Below are 22,157 nucleotides of genomic sequence, written 5' to 3'. Positions count from 1 at the left end.
GTATGAGTCATCAGAGCAATCACTTAGACCTCCATAAACTCCTGCAAACACCTGAGGCCTCTAGCCAATTAGTCATGGAAATGTTAGACAGTTTTCTAAATTTTGCCAAGCAAAGAACCCATGTTGTAGTTGTCAAGAAAAGATATGACTTCAAATAAAAATACATTTTCTGTGATCATAAAATACACTCTCTGAGCCTGCAGAGAATCTGCATTTCTTTGTGTATTAGAACCAGGGAAGTGTTGAAAGGGGCAGTATACCTCCTTCTTTAACATGTGTGCAATGAATAGGGCTTGTATCGAATGTGGGGGTTATTTATAAACATTAGGCAAGTTTGCCCCTGCAAACAATCAGGTGTTTGCTTAATTGTTCTACCTGCAACGGGCTAAAACATGCTAATCACTGATTGGTCACTAGAGGTTACTGCTCAGGGGCAAATCTGTCCAGTGTTTATAAATAAGCCACATGTTTTGCTTATTGTTTTTGTTATTTCTTAAGTCTTAAGAAACAACAAAAACAATAGGTAAAAAATGTGGCTTATTTATAAGATAACAGGGCAAAAAGGGGACGTGAAGCTGCTCCATGTTTGATCCTTGCGAGGTAGATAATTAGATAAAAAGATAGTTCTCCTGCAAACAAAACAGTCACAACAAATGATGGATGAATGGGGTTGGACACTGGGAATCTAATTATTTACCTCACAATTAACAAACATGGAGTATTTTCAGTTTCCCTGATTATCTTAAAGATGACCTGGCATCCTAAGAAATAATTCCAAATTCTTTTCTATTGGCAAAATAAACTTTACTAACACTATATACATTATTTAAATAAGGTAAAATATGTAAATGTCAGATGAAGTCGCAGCGTTGATCCGACACGACACGACTGGCAGATGCAGTGTGCAGCGTCTGCATCCGACAGTCATGTCTCGTTGGATCAATGCTGCAACACCATCCGACAATGCTATTACTTATTTCTGTCGCATCCGACGTGAGACCTGCGTTTTTGTGCAGCACATCGGATTGCGCTAAATCGCTCCGTGGAGTTCTACCCTTAGGTAGTTTACAGAAACAACTGCAAGAATTGTTTTTCCATTTGTGTAATGCACTTTGATTTTTCCTTTACCGTTGGGTGCAAGTTTCCAACACTGTCGTTATACCTGTGATAGTGAACGCCGGCTATTACATAGAGGGCCTAAATCAAGTGCAGCTATAGTTATGTGTCTCTCTCATTCTCTGATTCAGTCACCACATTTTAAACTGCTGCAACTCTGCATTTGCCATGACAGATACAGGCTCAATTGTACCAATCTGGTATGAAGAGCAAAGGGTAGTCTGTGCAAGGCCTTTCAAATGTGTGGAATGAAAAAAGTTTAGCAATATGCGTTGAATTTATATGGTAGTTAGACATGAGGGGTCATGCTAAAATCCACCAGGTTTGGGTTGTGAAATACTGTTTATGATTAGTGCAGGGGCTGCCTGGCACACACATAGTTAAGGTATCAGATGTAGTTGAGCACATTCCATGCCTATTTTTAACCTGTCTAAAGACACACAGTGAATTCCATCCTGACCTACAGAATTGCTGATGTCCATTAGATTCCTCCCCTACTTGGTGCATAAAGGCATTTCATTTTTGCACCATTTATTGAACACTGCCACGGTGCCACCAAACAGTTTGTCAAGTCATCTTGACCCGCCTGTATTTCAGCTCCACCAGCGTAACAGAGCCTGTAAATAAAGGGCCCATCAAGCACTTGAACCTTCTTTTATAAAGAAGTACTTCCCAAGCACTATACAGGCATACTAGAATTACATGTATAAAATTCTATACATAGCTGTTGAGTCCGGACTGATAATTTAAATAGGCCCTGGCATTTCAGGTACACAGAGGCCCAATCAGCCCACATTGAGGCCCAAACAGCCCCCACCAGCCCATTAAATACTGACTTTCTATGGGACCTTATAGCAGCCCCTCCGGCATTTGCCAGAACCAACAGATTGCCAGTCCGGGCCTGAGTGCAGATGTTACATACCTGTGTGCCCACTGTTATCTCCTCGCTTGGCTTGATACAGTGTCTAAAGTCAATCTTATCTCTGCTCTGGTATTTAAAGTCATATTTTACTTTGCTAATGTAAATAAAGAATGTTTGGGTCTTGAAGGGCTATTGAGAGAGATCAGTCAGCACATAAATAGTCAAAGGCACAGTATTATATTGTGATTATTACGATTCAATGCAGTCTCATTCACATACTCATTTACAGTCTCCATCTATGTGCATATGTCACATCTAGATAATAGCATTTCTATCTATCTATCTATCTATCTATCTATCTATCTATCTATCTATCTATCTATCTATCTATCTATCTGTATCTATCACCCTTTCATGATTTTCCACAATTAAAAGGTAAGTAGACATTTAAAATAAATGTTGACATGTTATGGACAGACCAATTCCAAGTTATTGTTCAGCTGGCATATTTTTTCTGCTCTTACAATGATTTTTCTTCCTGTTCTGCTTTCCTCCAGCCTCTGGTTGGTGAGTGTTTGTAGACCCATGGAAACCATGTATAATGCAGGAGTTCACTTTATTCTGAATGAATCCAAACCTTACATAAAAACCAGTTGTCATAGAATGTAAATGTCTAGTACACCAAACTAAAACTCACTTAATGTTGTCAAACCAACAACCCCTTCTATTCAGTAGAGAGGAGATATACTGTACATGGCATTTTATAACAAGGTGGTATAAATTGTGTGCTCGAGCTGAACAAACACTACTCCCCATCTCGTGATTGCTGACGGATGTTGGGAATTGTAGTAGAGGGAAAGCAGGTTGTACATTTCTGCTTTAAACAAATAATGGGGTCCCACACAAGTATTATTGCCCTGGCCCCAGACCTGACTGCAGCTTAATATATTGTAACAGCATTTTGTTCTACTTCCAGGAAAATGTAGGGAGCAGAATGGAGCACCTTTAAATTGTCGGCACAGAGCTATGGCAAGCCATGCCGTTTTCTTATTTTTGTTGCCTTCTCACTTCTGTCCATCACCCTGCTATAACTTCAAGGTCCCCACTTGCCCCGCTATATATAGAAGAAGTTTGGAAAGGATCATGTAACCCAGACAGTTTGTTTCTGATTAACAAAGCAGCAGAATGGTAACATAAAATGAAATAAATGAGTGTGGGTATGAGAAGGAATGAGTGTGGGTATGAGTGTGGGTATGAGTGTGAATATAAGAAGGCATGAGTGTGGGTGTGAGTGTGGATATGAGTGTGGTTATGAGAAGGGATGAGTGTAGATAAGTGTGGGTATAAAAAGGAATGAGTGTGGGTATGAGTGTGAATATAAGAAGGCATGAGTGTGGGTGTGGATATGAGTGTGGTTATGAGAAGGGATGAGTGTAGATAAGTGTGGGTATAATAAGGGATGAGTGCCAATGAGTGTGGGTATGAGAAAGGATGAGTGTGGGTGTGAGAGGGGATGAGTGTGAATGAGTGTGGGTACGAGTGTGAATATAATAAGGCATGAGTGTGGGTATGAGAAGGGATGAGTGTGAATGAGTGTGGGTATGAGTAGGTGGGGATATGAGAAGGAAAGAGTGGGGGTATGAATGTATGATATGTGATGTCCCAGGTGTGTGTGTGTGTGTGTGTGAGAGAGAGAGAGAGAGATAAGGGGATTTAGACCAGAGAGAGAGATGAGAGAGAGAGATATGAGAGAGATATCAGAGAGAGAGATATGAGAGTGATATGAGAGAGAGAGATATCAGAGAGAGAGAGCGAGAGAGATAGAGAGAGATCAGAGATATCGAGAGATAGAGATAAGGGGATTTAGACCAGAGAGAGAGAGATCAGAGAGAGATATGAGAGAGATCAGAGAGAGAGCGAGAGAGATATCAGAGAGAGAGAGAATCAGAGAGAGAGAGAGAGAGAGAGATAAGGGGATTTAAACCTAATCTTAGCGTGGCCGGGAAGGGACAAATCTCGTACAGGTGAAACGCGTTTATATTCGGGGCCACATAAAGTACAGGGATGGATACACACACACAGGACAGGAGGTGATGGTGAAAAGGATAAATAACAAAGGAGGGGTGTGTGGAAGATGCAGAGACCCTGACAGCGTTTCACATCCATCCCCTGACAGAGCGCAGCCTCCCCGGGCCCGGACCCCAGGTCTCTAGTGGCTTCTGAACATCATACGGCGCCTTTGGATCCGCTATCTGTGCGTCTTAGGGGTCTCCCCAAACCGCTCGCTGTATGTATGACAGATCTGTGGGTGGGAGGATCCGAACAAGCCCCCCCTCCCTGTGCCTGAAAGAGAGAGAGAGAGCGGCTGAAACAAGAGCAGGAGAGAATTCACCATCCGACAAGGACATCAGCCCCGGCCACCTGGGACATGACAAGCCCTGGCAGCCCCAGTAGCAGCAGCAGCCCCAGTAGCAGCAGTGGCATCAGGGCACAGGGGGAGAGGCTGGGTCGGGCCTGCACAGGAGGAGAGGTAGGGTGGCAGGATTCAGTGGCAGGTGGCGGCGGCACAGGGAAACAGCATGTCAGGGAGATGAAGAGAAGCAGGAGGAGGAACTGGGAGGGGGGTATCTCTCCATCAGTCAGCAGTATAATATTACCATCTGGCTACACTAAGTGAAGAAGCAGCAGCACATACACACACATATATACACATATATACACATATATACACACACACATATATACACATATATATATATACACATATACTGTATATACACACATACACACTACACCCTGCACTGACACACTCACTCACTACTCATCCTGGTGCTGCTGCTGCTGCTGGAGATGCTGCTCCCCCCATTCCTTGTGTCACACACACACGTTCAACCTCGCACTTGCCCTCATCGCTCTCATTGATGCCTCTGCTTCCCTCCTGCCCCCGAGCCGAGCACCGACCATGGGCTGCCTGCAGAGTATCACCTGCAAGTCTCGCGTCCGGAGGGAGAACATCACTGTGTACGACGTGTGCGCCACCATAGACCAGTGCCCGACCTCCATCGAGGAGAACTCGCCCATTGTCTTAAGGTACAAGACCCCTTACTTCAAAGCCTCGGCGCGGGTGCTCATGCCCCCCTTACCTCGCAGCGAGACCTGGGTGGTGGGCTGGATACAGGCGTGCAACCAGATGGAATTCTTCAACATCTACAGCGACCTGGGCATGTGAGTGACCTCTCTATCTCTCTTGTGTCTTCTCCTCACTTCAGGGAACTTTTAAGTTTGTTTTAGTCAATGTGGGGGGGGAAACAGCAGCTGGCTGCAACTAGTAGCTGTGCTGTGCGACTAAAATCGCTACATACTGGAAGGATCCCCTTTAAAATCAAGTGTGGTGGTGGGGAGATTGAATTGATGACATTGTAGTTCAAGTGCACCTGGAGACCCTCTAGTAGGAAAAAATCCATGATGTAGATATTCAATACAGCCTTTGTTGAACCAGCATCACCTGAAAGCACTTTCTGAGTTCTGTAGTTCAACAACAAACAGACTAACTACTACCCACTCAAACACCATCTCTTAATCACCTGAGTTCACCCACTGGATCCTTATTGGAATAATATCATTAGAGAGAGAGAGGGTATTTAAGGTTCTGGAGGCCCAGAAATGGTAAGAAAGTTAAAAGCCCTGGACCAACTCATTTACTTTATCAAGGGCAGCAATCTAAAATTATGCCTGGCAAAGAAAGCCAATGAATGAAGTGATGCCCTAGAGCAGGGGTGCCCAAAAGGTAGATCAGGATCTACCAATAGACCTATAGCTGGTGATCAGTAGATCTCAAGACACTGTCAACAATCAGCTTGTCTATATCACCCTCCTATTTCATTCTTTCCATTCAGATATTTATTATGTTAAGGTTACTTAAGAAATAGTTGTTTGTTAAATATAGCAATATAAATTCTCTCATAAATCAATATTTAAGTTATATTTTCCATGGAACAGAATGCTAACAATGCTTTTATGGATATAGATCATAATGGGACAACATCACTAAAAGTAAACCCCGCTTTAATAAAGTATGGGCAGTTGACTGATGCTTGAAGTGGGATTAGGAGAGCCCATTATTCTCAGAGCGGAACTCTTTGTTTTGGGAGGTCTAGTGCCATTTTTCTGCAGTGGGTGCGTCTGACAATTTCCTTGCTTTTCATCTTAACCAGGAAGGTTAATGCTAAATACAAGTACAAATACTAAAAGTAGCTAAAACCTAAGACCCTATGAAAGAAGGGGGGCAGTGGACTAGGTGGGTTCCCCGATAATGATCCCTTGCACCTTCTGCCTTCACAGGTGCTGCGAGAAGGGTTCATGGTAAAGTGTCATGCAGTGGGTCACAGGAAAGTTAAGTTATAAATCAATGTAGAAGGCTGTGCAACTTGCTGACGCTATATAAATAAATCATGATGAAGTTACTCCACTGGATAAAACACTTCCCTTTGGCTTCTGTACTTGCAGTGTAGTGCAGAAGGAGAACCCTCGGAGCAAGACAGTATGGCATGAGTTAAATATACTGCTGATTACAGCAGGCTCATCCCATTTATACTGCTGCATTTTTACAAATTCATCTGCGTCCTGATGTGGCTGGATTGTGCCTAATCCCCGCGTGTATTGCCCTTCCATCCCTTTTGTAATCTCATGTTCTTTGGCTTGCCCTGAATATTACAGTCTTCGGCATCATCTGTCTGCCACAGTGTAATTCTGCATTTTGCTGATACTCTTTCTCCCAGCCGAGCCTGTATCAAGTCAGGGCCAAGTCAGCTGGATAGCAAAGCTTTAAAGAAGATCCAATGGTTCCCAGTCATCATACTGGTGTGTGCCAGACACAATGCATGGAGTAGTACTAACCATGCTCATCTACAGAGGATATGTATTAACAAAGGTAAAGTTTGAGCCTGTCCTGTAACTCATAGCAACCAATCTGTGGTTCAGTTTTTTTTCCTGGCCTTAGTGCAATAAGAATAATAACAGTAGATGGTTACTAGAAGTTACTGGAGTGGAGCAAACTTTGCACAAGTTCCTACTGCATATCCCCCATGGTTTATTATATTCAGAAAGTGCGTTTGCATTCTCATGTGCTTCACATGCAGGTATAAAGACAACCCCATATTTGATACTGGCACTGACTACCATGCATATATTAGCCCTAAATCCCGACAGGCAGATAGACATATAGACATAGATACAAGTCTGTGATTTATTTCCACGGTTCTGTTCTTGTATTCCCAGACTATAGCGTGTCTCATTGTATAATCAAGCCATTGTACTATTATTGTGTTCCGCTGAATTATAGTTTGTCTTGTAACTTAAATATGGGAATAATACATTGTAACTGGGATGGTGGCATTCTGCAAGGTAAATGATTGGCTGACTCATAGGAGCTTACAGTCAGTTCACTTCTGTTATAGAAACATTACACATGCACCAACTGATTGCTGGGAGGTAAAGTACTTTATCAATGTTTAATGAGCAGATCTGTAGGAACAGTTCGGATAAAAAAATGTCAGCACATCAAGTTAAACAGTTGGACCCTTGGCACCAAACTGGGTGAATTCATATAATTCAGTGAAAAATTTAAGCAAGTCAGAGAATGGAAACTAATGTTTTTTTTCTGCACTTAAAGATGACTATACCTCCCCAGGGGACCAATGAACCAGACAGAGGGGTACTAGGATAAGTATGTCCCCATTACATGCTTGTTAAAGGCACAGCATTTAAGGTGGTGTATGGGCACCATTTCAGGTAGCCATAGTTAGCCTTTAAACATCATTCAGAAGAACTGGTCTGTGCCATATTGTACTTGTACTCGCAGCCAGGGAAAGATGCACTTGCTGAGCTGTTACACAAGCAGAAAAGAATTATCCATCTATCTCCATGTTCATTGAGACATCTGTAAATATGAGGTGGCAATTGACAGGTGTGGGGACAACCTTGGCAAACCTATAGCGCTCAGCTGAGCCTGAGGAGGTTTCCCCTCTCTCCATTCTAAGGGGGATTCAGTCAAATCTGAGGAATGTGCAGAAGAATTCAGAAACTGCAGAGACATTTTAGGAATGTGTTTCCATGTACAAGTGAGCAGCTGATTTCTATATGTACTATATAATGGCATGAGCAAACTGGCACTGGAAATGCACCAAGTTATATTCTGCTCTGAGTTCTTAAAATAGAAGAACTAACAATGGCCTGATTTCAGTGCAAAACTCTCATATATCTCTGTAGCAGTGGCACTGATATTACTGCACTTGTTTGTAGTTCTTTCTTGCACTGACTAGGGATGTCGCGGACTGTTCGCCCGCGAACTAATTCGCGCGAACATCGGCCGTTCGCGTCCGCCGAATGTTCGCGAACGTCGCGCGACGTTCGCCAATTTAGGTTCGCCTTAGCTGGCGCTTATTTTTGCCCTCTCACCCCAGACCAGCAGATACATGGCAGCCAATCAGGAAGCTCTCTCTCCTGGACCACCCCCACACCCCCTGGACCACTCCCCTTCCATATATAAACTGAAGCCCTGCAGCGTTTTTTCATTCTGCCTGTGTGTGCTTGGAAGAGCTAGTGTAGGGAGAGAGCTGTTTAGTGATTTGAGGGACAGTTGATAGTAACTTTGCTGGCTAGTAATCTACTTGATACTGCTCTGTATTGTAGGGACAGAACTCTGCAGGGATTTGAGGGACAGTGAGTTTAGGTTAGTTAGCTTTGCTGACTAGTAATCTACCTTCTACTGCAGTGCTCTGTATGTAGCTGCTGTGGGCAGCTGTCCTGCTTCTGATCTCATCTGCTGACTGCTGTAATAACCCAATAGTCCTTGTAAGGACTGCTTTTATTTTCTTTTTTGTTTTTTTACTTTGCTACTATAAGAGCCCAGTGCTATTAGTCTAGCTGTGTTGGGGAGTGGGACTGGTGTGCTGCTCCTAGTAGTAGTTCACCACTACCAGCACCAACCAGAGTCAAAATTGTTACAAAGTATCTTATTTGCACCTGTTAGCTGTTCTGAGCTCTCTGCCAAAAGCTAATTAAGTTAGAAACTGTTTTTTTTCTGGCTGTTCAGTGCAGAGAAAAGAGGGACTTTCCAGTACAAAAGAGGGACAGGGGGTTGAGTGGTCAAAAGAGGGACAGTTGGGAGGTATGCAAGTGCCACCTAGCTGTGTGAGCTTTTTCACATTCTGTCTAAATAACAATAATAATTCCGTGTCCGTAAACATCACCTGAGTGATGTTTTTACAGCAGCAATAATATATTCAGTATCCACTACTGTATACGTTGCCCTTGCAGGCATTGTTTGCCCAGTCTTTAACCAAGTGCCACCTAGCTGTGTGAGCTTTTTCACATTCCGTGTCCAGAAACATCACCTGAGTGACGTAGTGTGATTTCTGCCCTTTACAGCACAAAACGCAGCGCTGTGTCAACAATGTATTTTTCAGATACATTTTTGCCCTTGATCCCCCTCTGGCATGCCACTGTCCAGGTCGTTGCACCCTTTAAACAACTTTTAAATCATTTTTCTGGCCAGAAATGTTCTAGCTTTTAAAATTCGCCTTCCCATTGAAGTCTATGGGGTTCGCGACGTTCGCGAACCGTTCGCATTTTTGGACGCAAGTTCGCGAATATGTTCGCGAACATTTTTTCCGCCGTTCGCTACATCCCTAGCACTGACCCTGTGGTGTTACCATACTGCATATACAATATGGTAATATTCAGTTTACACACCGTTCATCATTTAGAACGATGTTCCATTTTGTTTCCTGCTCTTCTTTTCTGTTGATGTTTATGAAGAATGCCTTAAATGAGACTGGGAATATAGCATCTTCAACTGACTATTAAAAACCACATAATATCAATAACCAGTGCTTAAAGGGGTTGTTCACCTTTGAGTTAACTTTTGGTATGATGCAGAGAGTGATATTCAGAGATAATTTGAAATTGGTTTTTCATTTTTTATTATTTGTGTTTTTTTAATTATTTAACTTTTTATTCAGAGGCTTTCCCATTTGCACTTTTTGCAATTTGGTTGCTAGGGTACAAAGTACCCTAGAAACCATGTATGGATTTGAATAAGAGACTGGAATATAAATAGGAGAGGCCTGCATAGAAAGATGTGTAATAAAAAGTAGCAATAAAAATACATTTGTAGCCTTACAGAGAATTTGTTTTTTAGATGGGGTCAGAGTTAGAAGAAGGCAAATAATTAAAAAACTATAAAAAAATAAATAAAATGGTAGACCAATTGAAAAGTTGCTTAGAATTAACTATTTTATAACATACTAAAAGTTAACTTAAAGGTGAACCACCCCCTTTAAGGAGATCAAGATGTTAATCCAATTAATAGCCCCATGGTGGGTAGGCTTATTTATCAATGCCAGATTCAAGTGGTGTGTGCTCCAATGGGTGCAAAAGTGGTAGAGCCAAGCCAGCTTATGCCAACACTCCTTCAGGGGAAAATCCTGCTCTCTCTGCCATACTGGCCCTTATATTTTGTGTTGTCTCTGTCGGTGGCATAGCATGTGCTATCATATGTATCCAGTTATTCGCAATACCATCATTCTTAGAAGGTTCTTACATTATGATTATTCTTTTCAAACCACTAGACTGAAACAATTTCTCCTGTCCTTAATATTTGCTTATAAAATGAGCGCTTACCCAATGGTTAGGTTAAGTGTTATCCCGCTGTGAGCTGATGCAGAGTCAGGAAGAGTCACAACAGCTTCACTTCAAGTGCTACTGCACATTCCCTGTCTCTTCCTCGCTCATTTGCATAGCATTAGCGGCTTTCATTGCCAGTACGATTAATATTATGCAAATGAGCAAGGAAGACATGGGGTATGTGCAGTAGTATTTGAAGCCACTGCCTGCCTGACTGTTCCTGGCTAGGGATGGGCGAATTTTTTCGCCTTGTTTCACTGCGGAAATGATGCCCATAGACTTATATGGCGTTGTGCGTAAAAAAAAAAAAAAAGAAGCGCGTCAAAAATATTTCGCTGCGCGACAACATTTTTTTCACGCCCATAGACTTCTGCATTTAGTAGTGGAGGCGACAGAACTGAACCTGGGGTTGCCACCTTTCCTGTCCTACCTATAGGCTTACCTTTTATTATGCATGTTTTATTTAGCTTTTTGTTCAGCAGTTTTCCAGTTTGGAATTTCAGCAGCTTTCTGGTTGCTAGGGTCCAGATTTCCCTTGCAACCAAGCAAATATGAAAGTGGAGTAAGTATAGGAGAGGGTCTGAATAGAAAGATAAAGTAAATGCAACAATAACAATGGAATTGCAAATTAACAGAACAATCGTTTTTTCACTTATGGGGTCAGAAATTAAACTGTAAAAACCCTATCTGTTAACTGACAAGTTGGTCCACAGGCAGGGTAAGAATTTTGGGCCCTCTCTTTCCTTTGCTCAGACACATATATGTATCCTAATGATCCACTAATCACAAATACAGGTATGGGATCTGTTATCCAGAATTCTCGGATACTGGGGTTTTCCAGCTATTGGATCTTTCCGTAATTTGAATCTTCGTACCTTAAGTCTACTAGAAAATAATGTAAACATTAAATAAAACCAATAGGCTGGTTTTGTTCCAACTGAGATATTAATTATATATTAGTTGGGATAAAGTACAAAGTACTGTTTTAATATAGAGAAAAAGGAAATAATGTTAAAACGTTTGCATTATTTGGATAAAATGGAGTCTATGGGATGGCCTTTCCTTAATTTGGAGCTTTCAGGGAAAAAAATTTCCTTGAGAACAGATCCCATACCAATGCTATTGCGTGATACACTTTTTGTAGAGATGCTAGGGGTCTAGGGAGCATTGAGTCTAATCCAGATCTGGTAACACCTGCTGAATCGTCAAATACAGGTAGAATTCTATTGTTCATACGTGTATATCTGAAGATTCAGCTCTACACGTGTGTATTGAAACAAACGATCTTTCTTGGAAAGATGTTTTCCAAGAAAGATTGTAATTGTTAGGTCTATGGCCACCTTTACTCTCCTCTATGGGAGGAGAGTATTTCGTACTTTGCCATAGCCTCTCTATACCCACCCCCCTACTAGTGATGTGCAGGTCCAGATTTTAAGAACCCTAACCCGCCCAAGCAAGCTTGACTCCTTTATTTAAAGAACCGCGCCTGCCCGCAGTGACATCACGAAAGGGATAGGGCCAAAGCAAATCTATAAATGGAGGAGTCAGAGGCCAGCAGTGTTAGGCGACGCGAAGATTTTATTTGGCTGCCGGTCCGAACCTGCCCGATCCCTGGGTCCCGTGAGTTTTAGGCCGGCCCGCACATCAGTACCCGCTACCCCCTCATGCTTTGATCAAGAATTCCACCAATTGCTTATTTCCTAAATATGAAAGGAGGACAAAATTCTTAGATATATACAATTTCATACAATTTCATATTTAGTTTAAAAAAAATTATCCACTGCCTTCTTGGTACTGTGGGAGCCTTCTGTCAGCACATCCCTAGAATGACAGAATGAAGGCCAGAGTCCTTGAAAGCCAGAGTAAGTAGACTGTAGAGTTTAGCTCTTTTTGAATGCAATTATACCCCCCACACCCGTGTATTAATTACATGTTTTTTTCTGATCAACAACTTTTCCAGTATCTATTATTTTCTTTGTATTTCCATATTTATAGTATTATATACTGTATACAGGTATTAGACCTGTTATCCAACATGCTTGTTACCTGGGGTTTTCCTGTAATTTGTAAATTCTACTCATGTAAATCATGTTTAAATAAATCCAATAGGCTGGTTTTGCTTTCAATAAGGATTAATCAAATCTTAGTTTGGGTCAAGTACAAGGTACTGTTTTATTATTACAGTGAAAAAGGAAATCATTTTTAAAGATTTGGATTATCTGGAGTCTATGGAAGATGGCTTTTCTGTTATTCTGAGCTTTCTTTCCTATATCTGTATTACTAACTCCCATAGAAGGAGGAAGGGAAATATTGTTTCTGGGTGAACTCAAACTGGGAGCCAGAAGGCCATTGAGTACTTTTATTCCCCTTCAAACCCAAGCATGCTCCTCATTATGAAATGTACAATAAATTATATGTGTACTTTATATGTGTACTTTTTTGCTATGGAACTTGTAGTTCTAAGATATTTACAACGATGCTTATTTTTTATTCTTCTTACCCATATAATCAGTCCTCCTCAATATATCTCTCTTATACTTGTCTAATAAAAATGATGTATTCATACAGGAGTGTATTATTGCAATGTGGGATCTTTATGGAGTGGGAATTTAAAGCCTATGCTATCAGGCTTGGATCCTATTTGTATAGTATTAATTACAGCCATTTGCATGCTCGCCAGCTTTAGCTGCAGTTGCATAAGATCTTAATGCCAACTGGCCGACACTCTTGTTATATTCTGCTGGGCTATATTAGTACAGGTATGAGATCTGTTATCTGGAAACCCCAGTCCCCTGCTTGTTGAAAAGTCAATGAAAAACAGTTGTCTGGAAGCAGATCAGCTCTGCTCAACGGTTGTTAACACAGAATAATATGCATTCTAATTATATATATAAATGAGTAAGCGCATGGCATTCTCGCTTCTGTTCGCCTTCTTGTTTCATTTCCATATCTGTAGGCAATGTGAATGCTCCTAGTGTAGGCTACTAGCTGCCAATTCTTGCTTTTGATTTCAGGACTAATTTTATAGATGCTCTCTGTCCTCCATAATAGCACATACCTGTTGTTCATTTTGATGCAGGTAATTCTGAATCAACAGACAGAATACAAAATGATTCCAGTCCTTGTTTGCTGTACTCATTAGTATGTATGGCTTGAATGTTTGGGTCCTGTGGGGCCATATTCAATACTATATATAACTAGATCTGTCAGAGCCTGCAAAGCTCTTATTTTGATTACTCTATCAGCGTCTGTAGCCCATACTCACTATGATGTGTCATGTCACTAGATCTGTTAGCTCTTGTAGTTCCATGTGCTTTATTTATGCAGCTAGATTTATTACACACCTAAAAGTAGATCTGTTATGTACTGCAATACAGGTATGGGATCTGTCCTCCTGAATGCTCAGGACCTGTGGTTTTCTGAATAAGGAGTCTTCCTGTAATTTAGATCTCCATACCTTAAGTCGACTAAAGAATCATTTTAACATTGGTTAAACCCAATAGGATGGTTTTGCCTCCAATAAGGATTCATTATTTTATTATTACAGAGAAAAGAAAACAGTTTTTTAAAATTTGAATTATTTGATTAGAATGGAGTCTAATTTGGAGCTTTATGGATAATGGATTCCGGATAACAGATCACCATACCTGTACTTACTTATAGGTCCAAAGCATTCAGGATAATAGATGCCATATTACATGGGAATTGTTGTAGCAGCACTATACTCAGTATAAAATGTGAGTTTGCAAGTACTGTAGAACCATTCAGATTTTTTTAACTTTTAGTATGTTATAGAATGCCTAATTCTAAGCAACTTTTCAGTTGGTTTTCATTATTTATAGTTTTTTTTTATTACAGTTTATGCCTTTTTCTTCTGACTCTTTCCAGCTTTCAAATGACTGACCCCATCTAAAAAACAAATGCTCTGTAAGGCTACAAATGTAGTGTTATTGCTACTTTTTATTACTCGTCTTTTTATTCAGGCCTCTCCTATTCATATTCCAGTCTCTTATTCATGGCAATACATGGTTGCTAGGGGAATTTGACCCTAGCAACCAGGGTGCAGAAATTGCAAAGCTGCTGAATAAAAAGCTAAATAACTCAAAAAACACAAATAATGAAAAATTAAAACCAATTGCAAATTGTTTCAGAATATCACTCTCTACGTCTTACTAAAAGTTAACTTAAAGAACATCTCCTTTAACTGGGGAATTTTAATCTATGTGTAAAGATATGAATAAAATGATATTATGTGTGGGTAGAGTTGTCAAATATGCCAATTTCTGTACCGTGCCTGATGGTGAAATTCAGTTAGTTGAAAGGGTTGTTCACCTTTGAGATAACTTTTAGTATGATGTTGAGAGTGATATTCTGAGATAATTTGCAATTTGTTTTAATTTTTTATTATTGAAGGTTTTTTAGCTATTTATCTTTTTATTTAGCAGCTCTTCAATTTGCATTTCAAGCAATCTGGTAACTAGGGCCTAAATTACCCTAGCAACCTTGCATTGATTTGAATAAGAGACTGGAATATGAATAGGAGAGGGTCTGAATAGAAGGTTCAGTAATAAAAAGTAACAATAACAATACATTTTTAGCCTTACAGAGCATTTGTTTTTTAGAAGGGGACAGCGATGCCCGTTTAAAAGCTACAAAGAATCAGAAGAAAAAGACAAATAACTATAAAGCTATAAAAAATAAATAATGAAACCCAATTGAAAAGTTGCTTAGAATTGGTTCTATAATAAGTTCTATAACATAATAAAAGTTACCTTAAGGGTGAACCACCCCTTTAACTAGGTGCCTCACATAATTCCAGATCATTTCTACGTTTAGCAGAGGCAGGGGCATTATTAATGGGACTAAACCAGATCCCTGCCTTATATACTTATATACCTGTGTGGTTGTGAGAGCTATTGCCACCCCAGAGATGAGACCTTTCATGTTGTGGAACTTTCCTATCCTACAACCTGTAGACTACTCTTTCTATTAAATGTCCCTTGTTCACTGCGTTGTGCAAATACTACTCTGAATCTCATGATCAGGGGTTCAACCGGACCCCAAAATAGTGGATTTTAGTGCTTTCCTAGTTGCCACCTTTTCTAAAAAAAAAATACCGGCCTTCCTATAGTTTCATCTTTCTTCCCTATTAATAGCGTTGACATCAATCATCATTTATACCAGCCAGGCAAGTAGAATACAGGCCAGGTGGCAAATATACTTGCTCTAAACTAGGGATGCACCGAATCCACTATTTTGGATTCAGCCGAACCCCTGAATCCTTTGCGAAAGATTTGGCCGAATACAGAATCCGAATTTGCATATGCAAATTAGGGGTGGGAAGTGGCAAACATTTTTACTTCCTTTTTTTGTGACAAAAAGTAATGCAATTTCCCTCCCCGCCCCTAATTTGCATATGCAAATTCATATTCGGTTTGGTCGAATCCTGCTGAAAAAGGCAGAATCTTGGCTGAATCCCGAACCGAATCCTGGATTCGTTGCATCCCTACTTTAAACTTTATTACTACCTTCAGCCTTCTGTTGAGTGACCTCAGTATAAAGCATTACTGTCTCCAACTTTCCCTACTGTACTCCTCTATGCCTTTCTAAATAGTTCCTACCAGCCAATAGGGGTCAGGCATGAAAAGGGTGGGCAATCGTGCATGGACAGATGGAGGGTTGCTTATGGAGCAGATCTGGGAATTGAAAAGGTAAGATTTGGGCAGACTGGAGCTGGGCAGGGACTCAACTAAAGGGTTTTACAAGTTTGTAATAGCAGCCCTGGACTTGGGTATTTTACCAAGATGGTAACCCAACCCACAATTACTGCTCTTTGGAGCCCCATTTTATGCGGTGCCCCTATTTTCACCTCCCTCAAAAGAGATCCTGGGCGTCAGAAGAAAGGAAAAGTAAATCTAGCCAGAGATAATAGGTAAGGAAATTTTTGGGTAAAGGTTTCTTTGACTGAGAACTAGCATTTTCACTGCAGTTGTACTCAACTACAGCTCCCTAGCTACATCACTTATAGCTGGAGTTGATCAACAGCCGAAGATTAACAAGAGTGACAGCCCTGGTCTATGGAAAGTGTTAGGAGATCTTTGAAATCTGAATGGATTAGCATGTTCCCATAAAAGCAGAGTTTCTTATTCTTAATAGTCAGGAACTTGATTGAAACGCGTCAGATATGTTTATGAATTACACATCCCTGCAGGCTTATAGAGACAACAATGTCTAACATATCTTCCTTTATAAAAGGGCAGTCAAGAGACAAGACTTAAGAGTTATCAGTAGACTAATCATAAAATGAGTTGCTTGGGTACACACTGCCTTCTTGTTGCAAGGTGGAACATACCGATTTCAGTATTCCACAGGAATGACACCAAAACATGCTTCTAAATTCAGTAGAGTTAAGCTGCCCATAGACGCAAAGATCTGATCGTACGAATCGAGTCCCGACATCTTTCGTCCGGCAGAGATCGGTCGTTTGGACGATCAGACAGGTTAAAAGTCGGCTGCGGGTAATTTCTCTGCATGTATTGCCGATCGTACGATTTCAGAGGGAGACTGTCACCAGCTTTGTCGGACATCAATTTTGTATGATTGCTGTCAGGAGCAGAACATTTTGACAAAGGGCCCGAGTGGTCCGAAACGTTGCCCTTGTCTGTATGTATTTGGGTGAATAAATTTAACACTTTTTCAGCATTCAGTGTGCCACTGGAATTTTTTCTAGGGGCAGAACATTGGCTGATCTGTTCTTTTCTACTTTATTTGATCGGAATGTTTAGTGGCAGGTCGGGAGACGTTTATTTGTACAATCGGATCTTTGCGTCTGTAGCCAGCTTAAGTCTGAATATCAGAATGTGTGTTCTTGCTTTTTGCACATAATATCATATATTCTAAATATTCTAAATAATGTCACTCGGGGTACATGTAAATTCCCAGGCAGATGCTAGATTCCTTACATATGTATCAAAATGCCAGCCTGGAATGTGGCTATAAAGCATATGTATTCCCGAGCATATTTTTTTTTAAGTTGTATAGCTGCACTGTAATAAATATGTAGAAAGTGGAGATGGTATTACACAAACTGATACCCAAGAGATGTTTCAGCCTGAATATAGCCTTAACCCCAAGTCAGACATGAGCAGATGTATTTCACACTCTCTTTAACACGCAGAAATTCACATTTGGCAGGAAAACATTCCTAACTAATAATTCAACACATACATGACAAGAAGTCATAATTTTCTCTTGCTAAATAGCAATCCAGGGAATTCTGGTAGTTGTAGTTCAACAACAGCTTCTAAGCTACCAATGGGACATACTTGTGTCAGAGGAACGTATTTACTTTAAAAGAAAGGGGTATCATTTCCAAGTCCTTTAAGGAATAGCATGTACGCTTTTTATGAAAGATATGTATTTATCTTTTTTACAATATTTCACATCTTTATTTAAAATGAAGAATTGAAGAATGGTTTAAGGGCTCTTACTGAGGAGCAGTTGAAGCTGCGCTCCCCTGCGTTCCGTTTTTCTGTGTTCAGCCACAGGGGAGCGCAGTAATAGACGCATTAATCTTTTTTCAATGGGGCTGTACTCACACAGGCGCGTGTAGGCGCCGAACGCAGGTTGAGACGCAACATGCTGCATTTTTCCTGCGTTCAGCGCCTACACACGCCTGTGTGAGTACAGCCCCATTGAAAAAAGCTTAATGCGCATCTGGACTTCACGGGCGATTTCGCAGTGATCCGACGCACTGCGCAAAATCGAAGGCATCACGTTGAATGCGACGGAAACAAGGTAAGTAATTCAATTGTCGCATCATGTCGCATTGTTGATGCGACACGACTGTCGGATGCAGACGCAGCGCGTCGGATCGCTGCGAAATCGCCCGTGAAGTCCTGCCCTTAAAGATATTCCATTTCAACCATCAGTTGTTTGCAGCATTGAGCTGTACTCAATAGTAGGCTGTAGAAAGCCTTGTCTCCTGGGGTAAAGTGGATCACAAGTTACTGCAGCTGTTACTACTTTTTCTAACTCCAACTTTTCAATAAAGGTTTTTCCGGTGATGTCAGAAGAGCGTTGCAGCATATGAACTTTCCTGTAACACATATAATACATAGGATTCTGCAAATAATAATTACCAATGGGTCTAGTTACATGATGGCCCTGTAATGTTCCCAGCCAGCTATATACCTCATTTCTGTTTGTCCTTACCTCCATCTGTTTGTGTGTTTTTTCTGTATTTTCATATCCTAAAATGTCTCTATGTGCCACTGATTCTTAGTCTGGTTGGTGCAGGCACCTGTTTCAAAGAAAAAAAAGGCTGTAGAATTAAAGTCTTTTCAATCAGTCGTAGAGCATAAACAGGCATGTCAGAAATTTCCATCTGTGTCCGTTTATCCTTCTGTGTCCTGACATTCATCTCAGCATCACCCTGTGAGTTTCTTATCCTACATTGGCTCCTGTGCATCTCGTTTCTTCCTCTGTATCCCTCCATTGCTGCCTCCATACACGTGCAGACATACCTGCAATATCGGACGAACGATCGGACGTCCCAATCTCCCGACCTGCCACGAATTTTTCAGATTAAATAAAGTAGTAGAAGAACAGATCAGACGATGTTCTGCCCTGATGGCAATTGTACAAAAGTTATGTCTGACAAAAGCTGGTGCCAGTCTCCCACTGATATTGTCAGATCAGCAATACATGCAGAGATATTATCGGTAGCTGACAGAAATCTTCCAACTTGTCCAATCAACTGAACGACCGATCGCCATGGCACTCGGTCCGAAAATCGTATGAAACAAAGATTGGAACGATCATATCTGCACATCTATGGCCAGCTTTAGTCCATTCATCTTCATGTCACCCAGTGTGGGCTCTTTTACTGCACCTGGTCCTCCCTTTCACCCTTGACTCCATGACTCCCTGGGGCTGAATTCAGTGATTGGCTTTTACTTATTGCACTTAGAACAAAGAATTCAACAATTTGATAAATGACCAATAATGTCCATACATATCTCTCATACTCCTAGTTACACCTATGTGCGAGTTGCAGTTCAACTAAGCAGCGCAGCACAATTTACCTTCACCTTAATTATGTGAGGTATAGTCAGCAGGGCTGCATGAGGGACATCCCTGACACCTTCTATTATTCTGTGGACTATCTTTCATTTTATAATTTGACCAGTTGTACACTTATAAGTTCCCATTCTCAGCCTGAGCTCTGTTATTTTGAGTGTGAGTCTGTGTGTGATTATCACAGTTAGCAGGCCCTGTGCCCATGTTTTTTAACCAGAGCACTTGAAATAAATCTCTTATGTAGGCAGAATTGGAAAGTGAACCTTTATGGACCCACTCAATGACTCACTGTGATTAATTTACTAACAGTGGGCAATGTTACAGTAACCCATGGCAACCAATCAAGTTGTTGCTTTCTTGATTCTTCCTTCAGCCGGCTGAATAAAGCTAATTACTAACTGGTTACTATGGGTTACTGTGTGTGCAAGTGTTAGTAAATAAGCCTCTGAGTTGACAATTTAGAAGGCAAACATCTTAGGGTAGGATTAGATTATATAGAACTGGATATACCCTGACCTCTGGCATGTTAGGTTAAGCTTGGCTTAAAGATGAAAGTGTATCTCAATAATATGTCCTTCGTGAAACATTCGTAGCAGGGCTATCATATTTATAGTGCCGGACATGTGTGCATTGTAGGATGAGACAATGTAGAGATCAACTCCAGTAAGGCTAATGACCAGTGTCGGACTGGGATGCCTTGCCCACCAGAAAACCTTAGACCGTGGGCCCACTTTCCAAACTATTATTCCTCCTCTACTCACTTAACCTCTTTATTCTCTTAGTCTTTTATACCTACTTACTATACTCTATTGTTCTATTTTTAAACCTCTTTTTTCCTGAAAAGAAATAGGGAATGACCATGAAATAGGCCAAATTGTTAGAAGCAGCAGGGCCCACTAATACCTGGGCCCACCGGGAGTTTTCCTGGTATCCCGGTGGGCCAGTCCGACAGTGCTAATGACCAACAGGGAGATTTGTTGTCCACAATAAAGTGGCATTTCTGTGAGTGACAAATCTCCCAAAAACACTCTCATTGAAATTGGCAGTGGTAAAACCTATGTGTTGCAAAATCGCCCAAAGTTTCCATGTGAGGCAACTTCAAGCGACTTCAGAAAGTGAAGCACTTCGAGTGCAATCCCGCCAGCGATTAACATTCTAGCGGGTGTGGAGATTAGTCGCCCCGAAGAAGAGATTTGTCAACGGGCGACTAATCTCCCCAAATTGCAGCGTGTGTCTTTGCCCTTAAAGTTGAGTGGGGAAGCTTTTGTCTGTAGGGTATTACATGTAAATTGGAAAAATCTCAAAGCAAATCTGTGTTTCCTTCCTAGGATTATCTCTGCTTTAGATAACATAAAGAATGATTAAACAGCAACTAGAGGGTTACAGACTGACCATTTATGATTGTAGTTGTATGTGTTTCCTTTCCCAAGGTGCCCATCTCATGCTTGGGGCCCAGGATCAAGGTTCTTTTTTGAGTTAGAGGGAGTTAGGGGGCAGCTGTGGAGAAGTCCTTCAGGCATTAATGAGAGTAGGAACGTGGCATGATTACAGGAGATCAGATATGAAAGATACGGAACCGTTTCTGGGAAGCTATAGACGTGTGGAGGAGCGACATGAATGTGAAGGGCTTTGAAGGTTATACACTACATTTGCTGAGAGACCATAGAACCTGCAGAGAAGAAGAAGTCTGGGAGGTGGCTGAGGTGGGCAGCAGCAGCAGAGGAGGAGAGACATGAGTTATAAATCATTAAGCTGTCTCTCCATCTGAGCTATAAAAGCGTGACAGAAAATGCACACGGATAAACTACTTCATCTCACATCCAGTGACTTTATTCATCAAAGTCAGTCGCTGTCTAAGCCTTGGATCTGGTATGTGCTAATTCTTGGCAGGTGGGGGCACAAGAGAAAGTTCTGCTACAGAGCCCATCATTTTACCCCATCTCTCCCATTACAGTATTGATGAATCAGGTGCCTCTCTAATTCCTATTGCTCCAGATGAGAAATAGCATGTACCAACCATCACCCGCCCATGAATTTAATGAATTACTATACAAGGGAAATTAGCATACAAATCAGACGAAGATGCTTTGGTAAGAAAGACCTCTTAGCATCCTGTGATAAAACCCACACACATAGCACACCATCATTTAGCAAATAGCTTTTTGTCTCTGCACTTAAAGATAAATGGCCCAATTACATTCACGTTTAATTAAAGGTCCAGGAGTTCTTAAAGAGAATCCATCATCCTAAAGGCTGAGCAAATCATTGATCTGCTTCTTTTGGGAACCTTGTGCAGCAATATGTATCCCCTGGGTGGCCCTAATATTTCCTCCAATCATTTGAAAGTGGCCCTTTTAGCCAACAGCTCTGGCCACTAAAGCTGCATGGCATTATATCGATTAGACTCAAGACT

At 41.1% G+C, this 22,157-nt stretch overlaps 1 protein-coding gene across 1 annotated transcript in view; it reads left to right on the top strand.

Moving 5' to 3' along the window:
* The first annotated feature begins 4,751 nt into the window (after positions 1–4,751).
* Positions 4,752–22,157, top strand: part of fam78b.L (family with sequence similarity 78 member B L homeolog) — a 65,799-nt gene continuing 48,393 nt past the window's right edge. The window contains exon 1 of the mRNA XM_018258801.2: positions 4,752–5,203. Coding sequence (XP_018114290.1) covers positions 4,941–5,203 — 263 coding nt within the window. The 5' untranslated portion in view covers positions 4,752–4,940. The remainder of the gene's footprint in view (positions 5,204–22,157) is intronic.

This window comes from Xenopus laevis, chromosome 4L (genome assembly GCF_017654675.1).
Source record: "Xenopus laevis strain J_2021 chromosome 4L, Xenopus_laevis_v10.1, whole genome shotgun sequence".
In the NCBI taxonomy this organism is placed as follows: Eukaryota; Metazoa; Chordata; class Amphibia; order Anura; family Pipidae; genus Xenopus; species Xenopus laevis.
The sequence above is the reverse complement of the archived record's forward strand: the minus strand, read 5'-3'. Positions and strand labels throughout refer to the sequence as shown.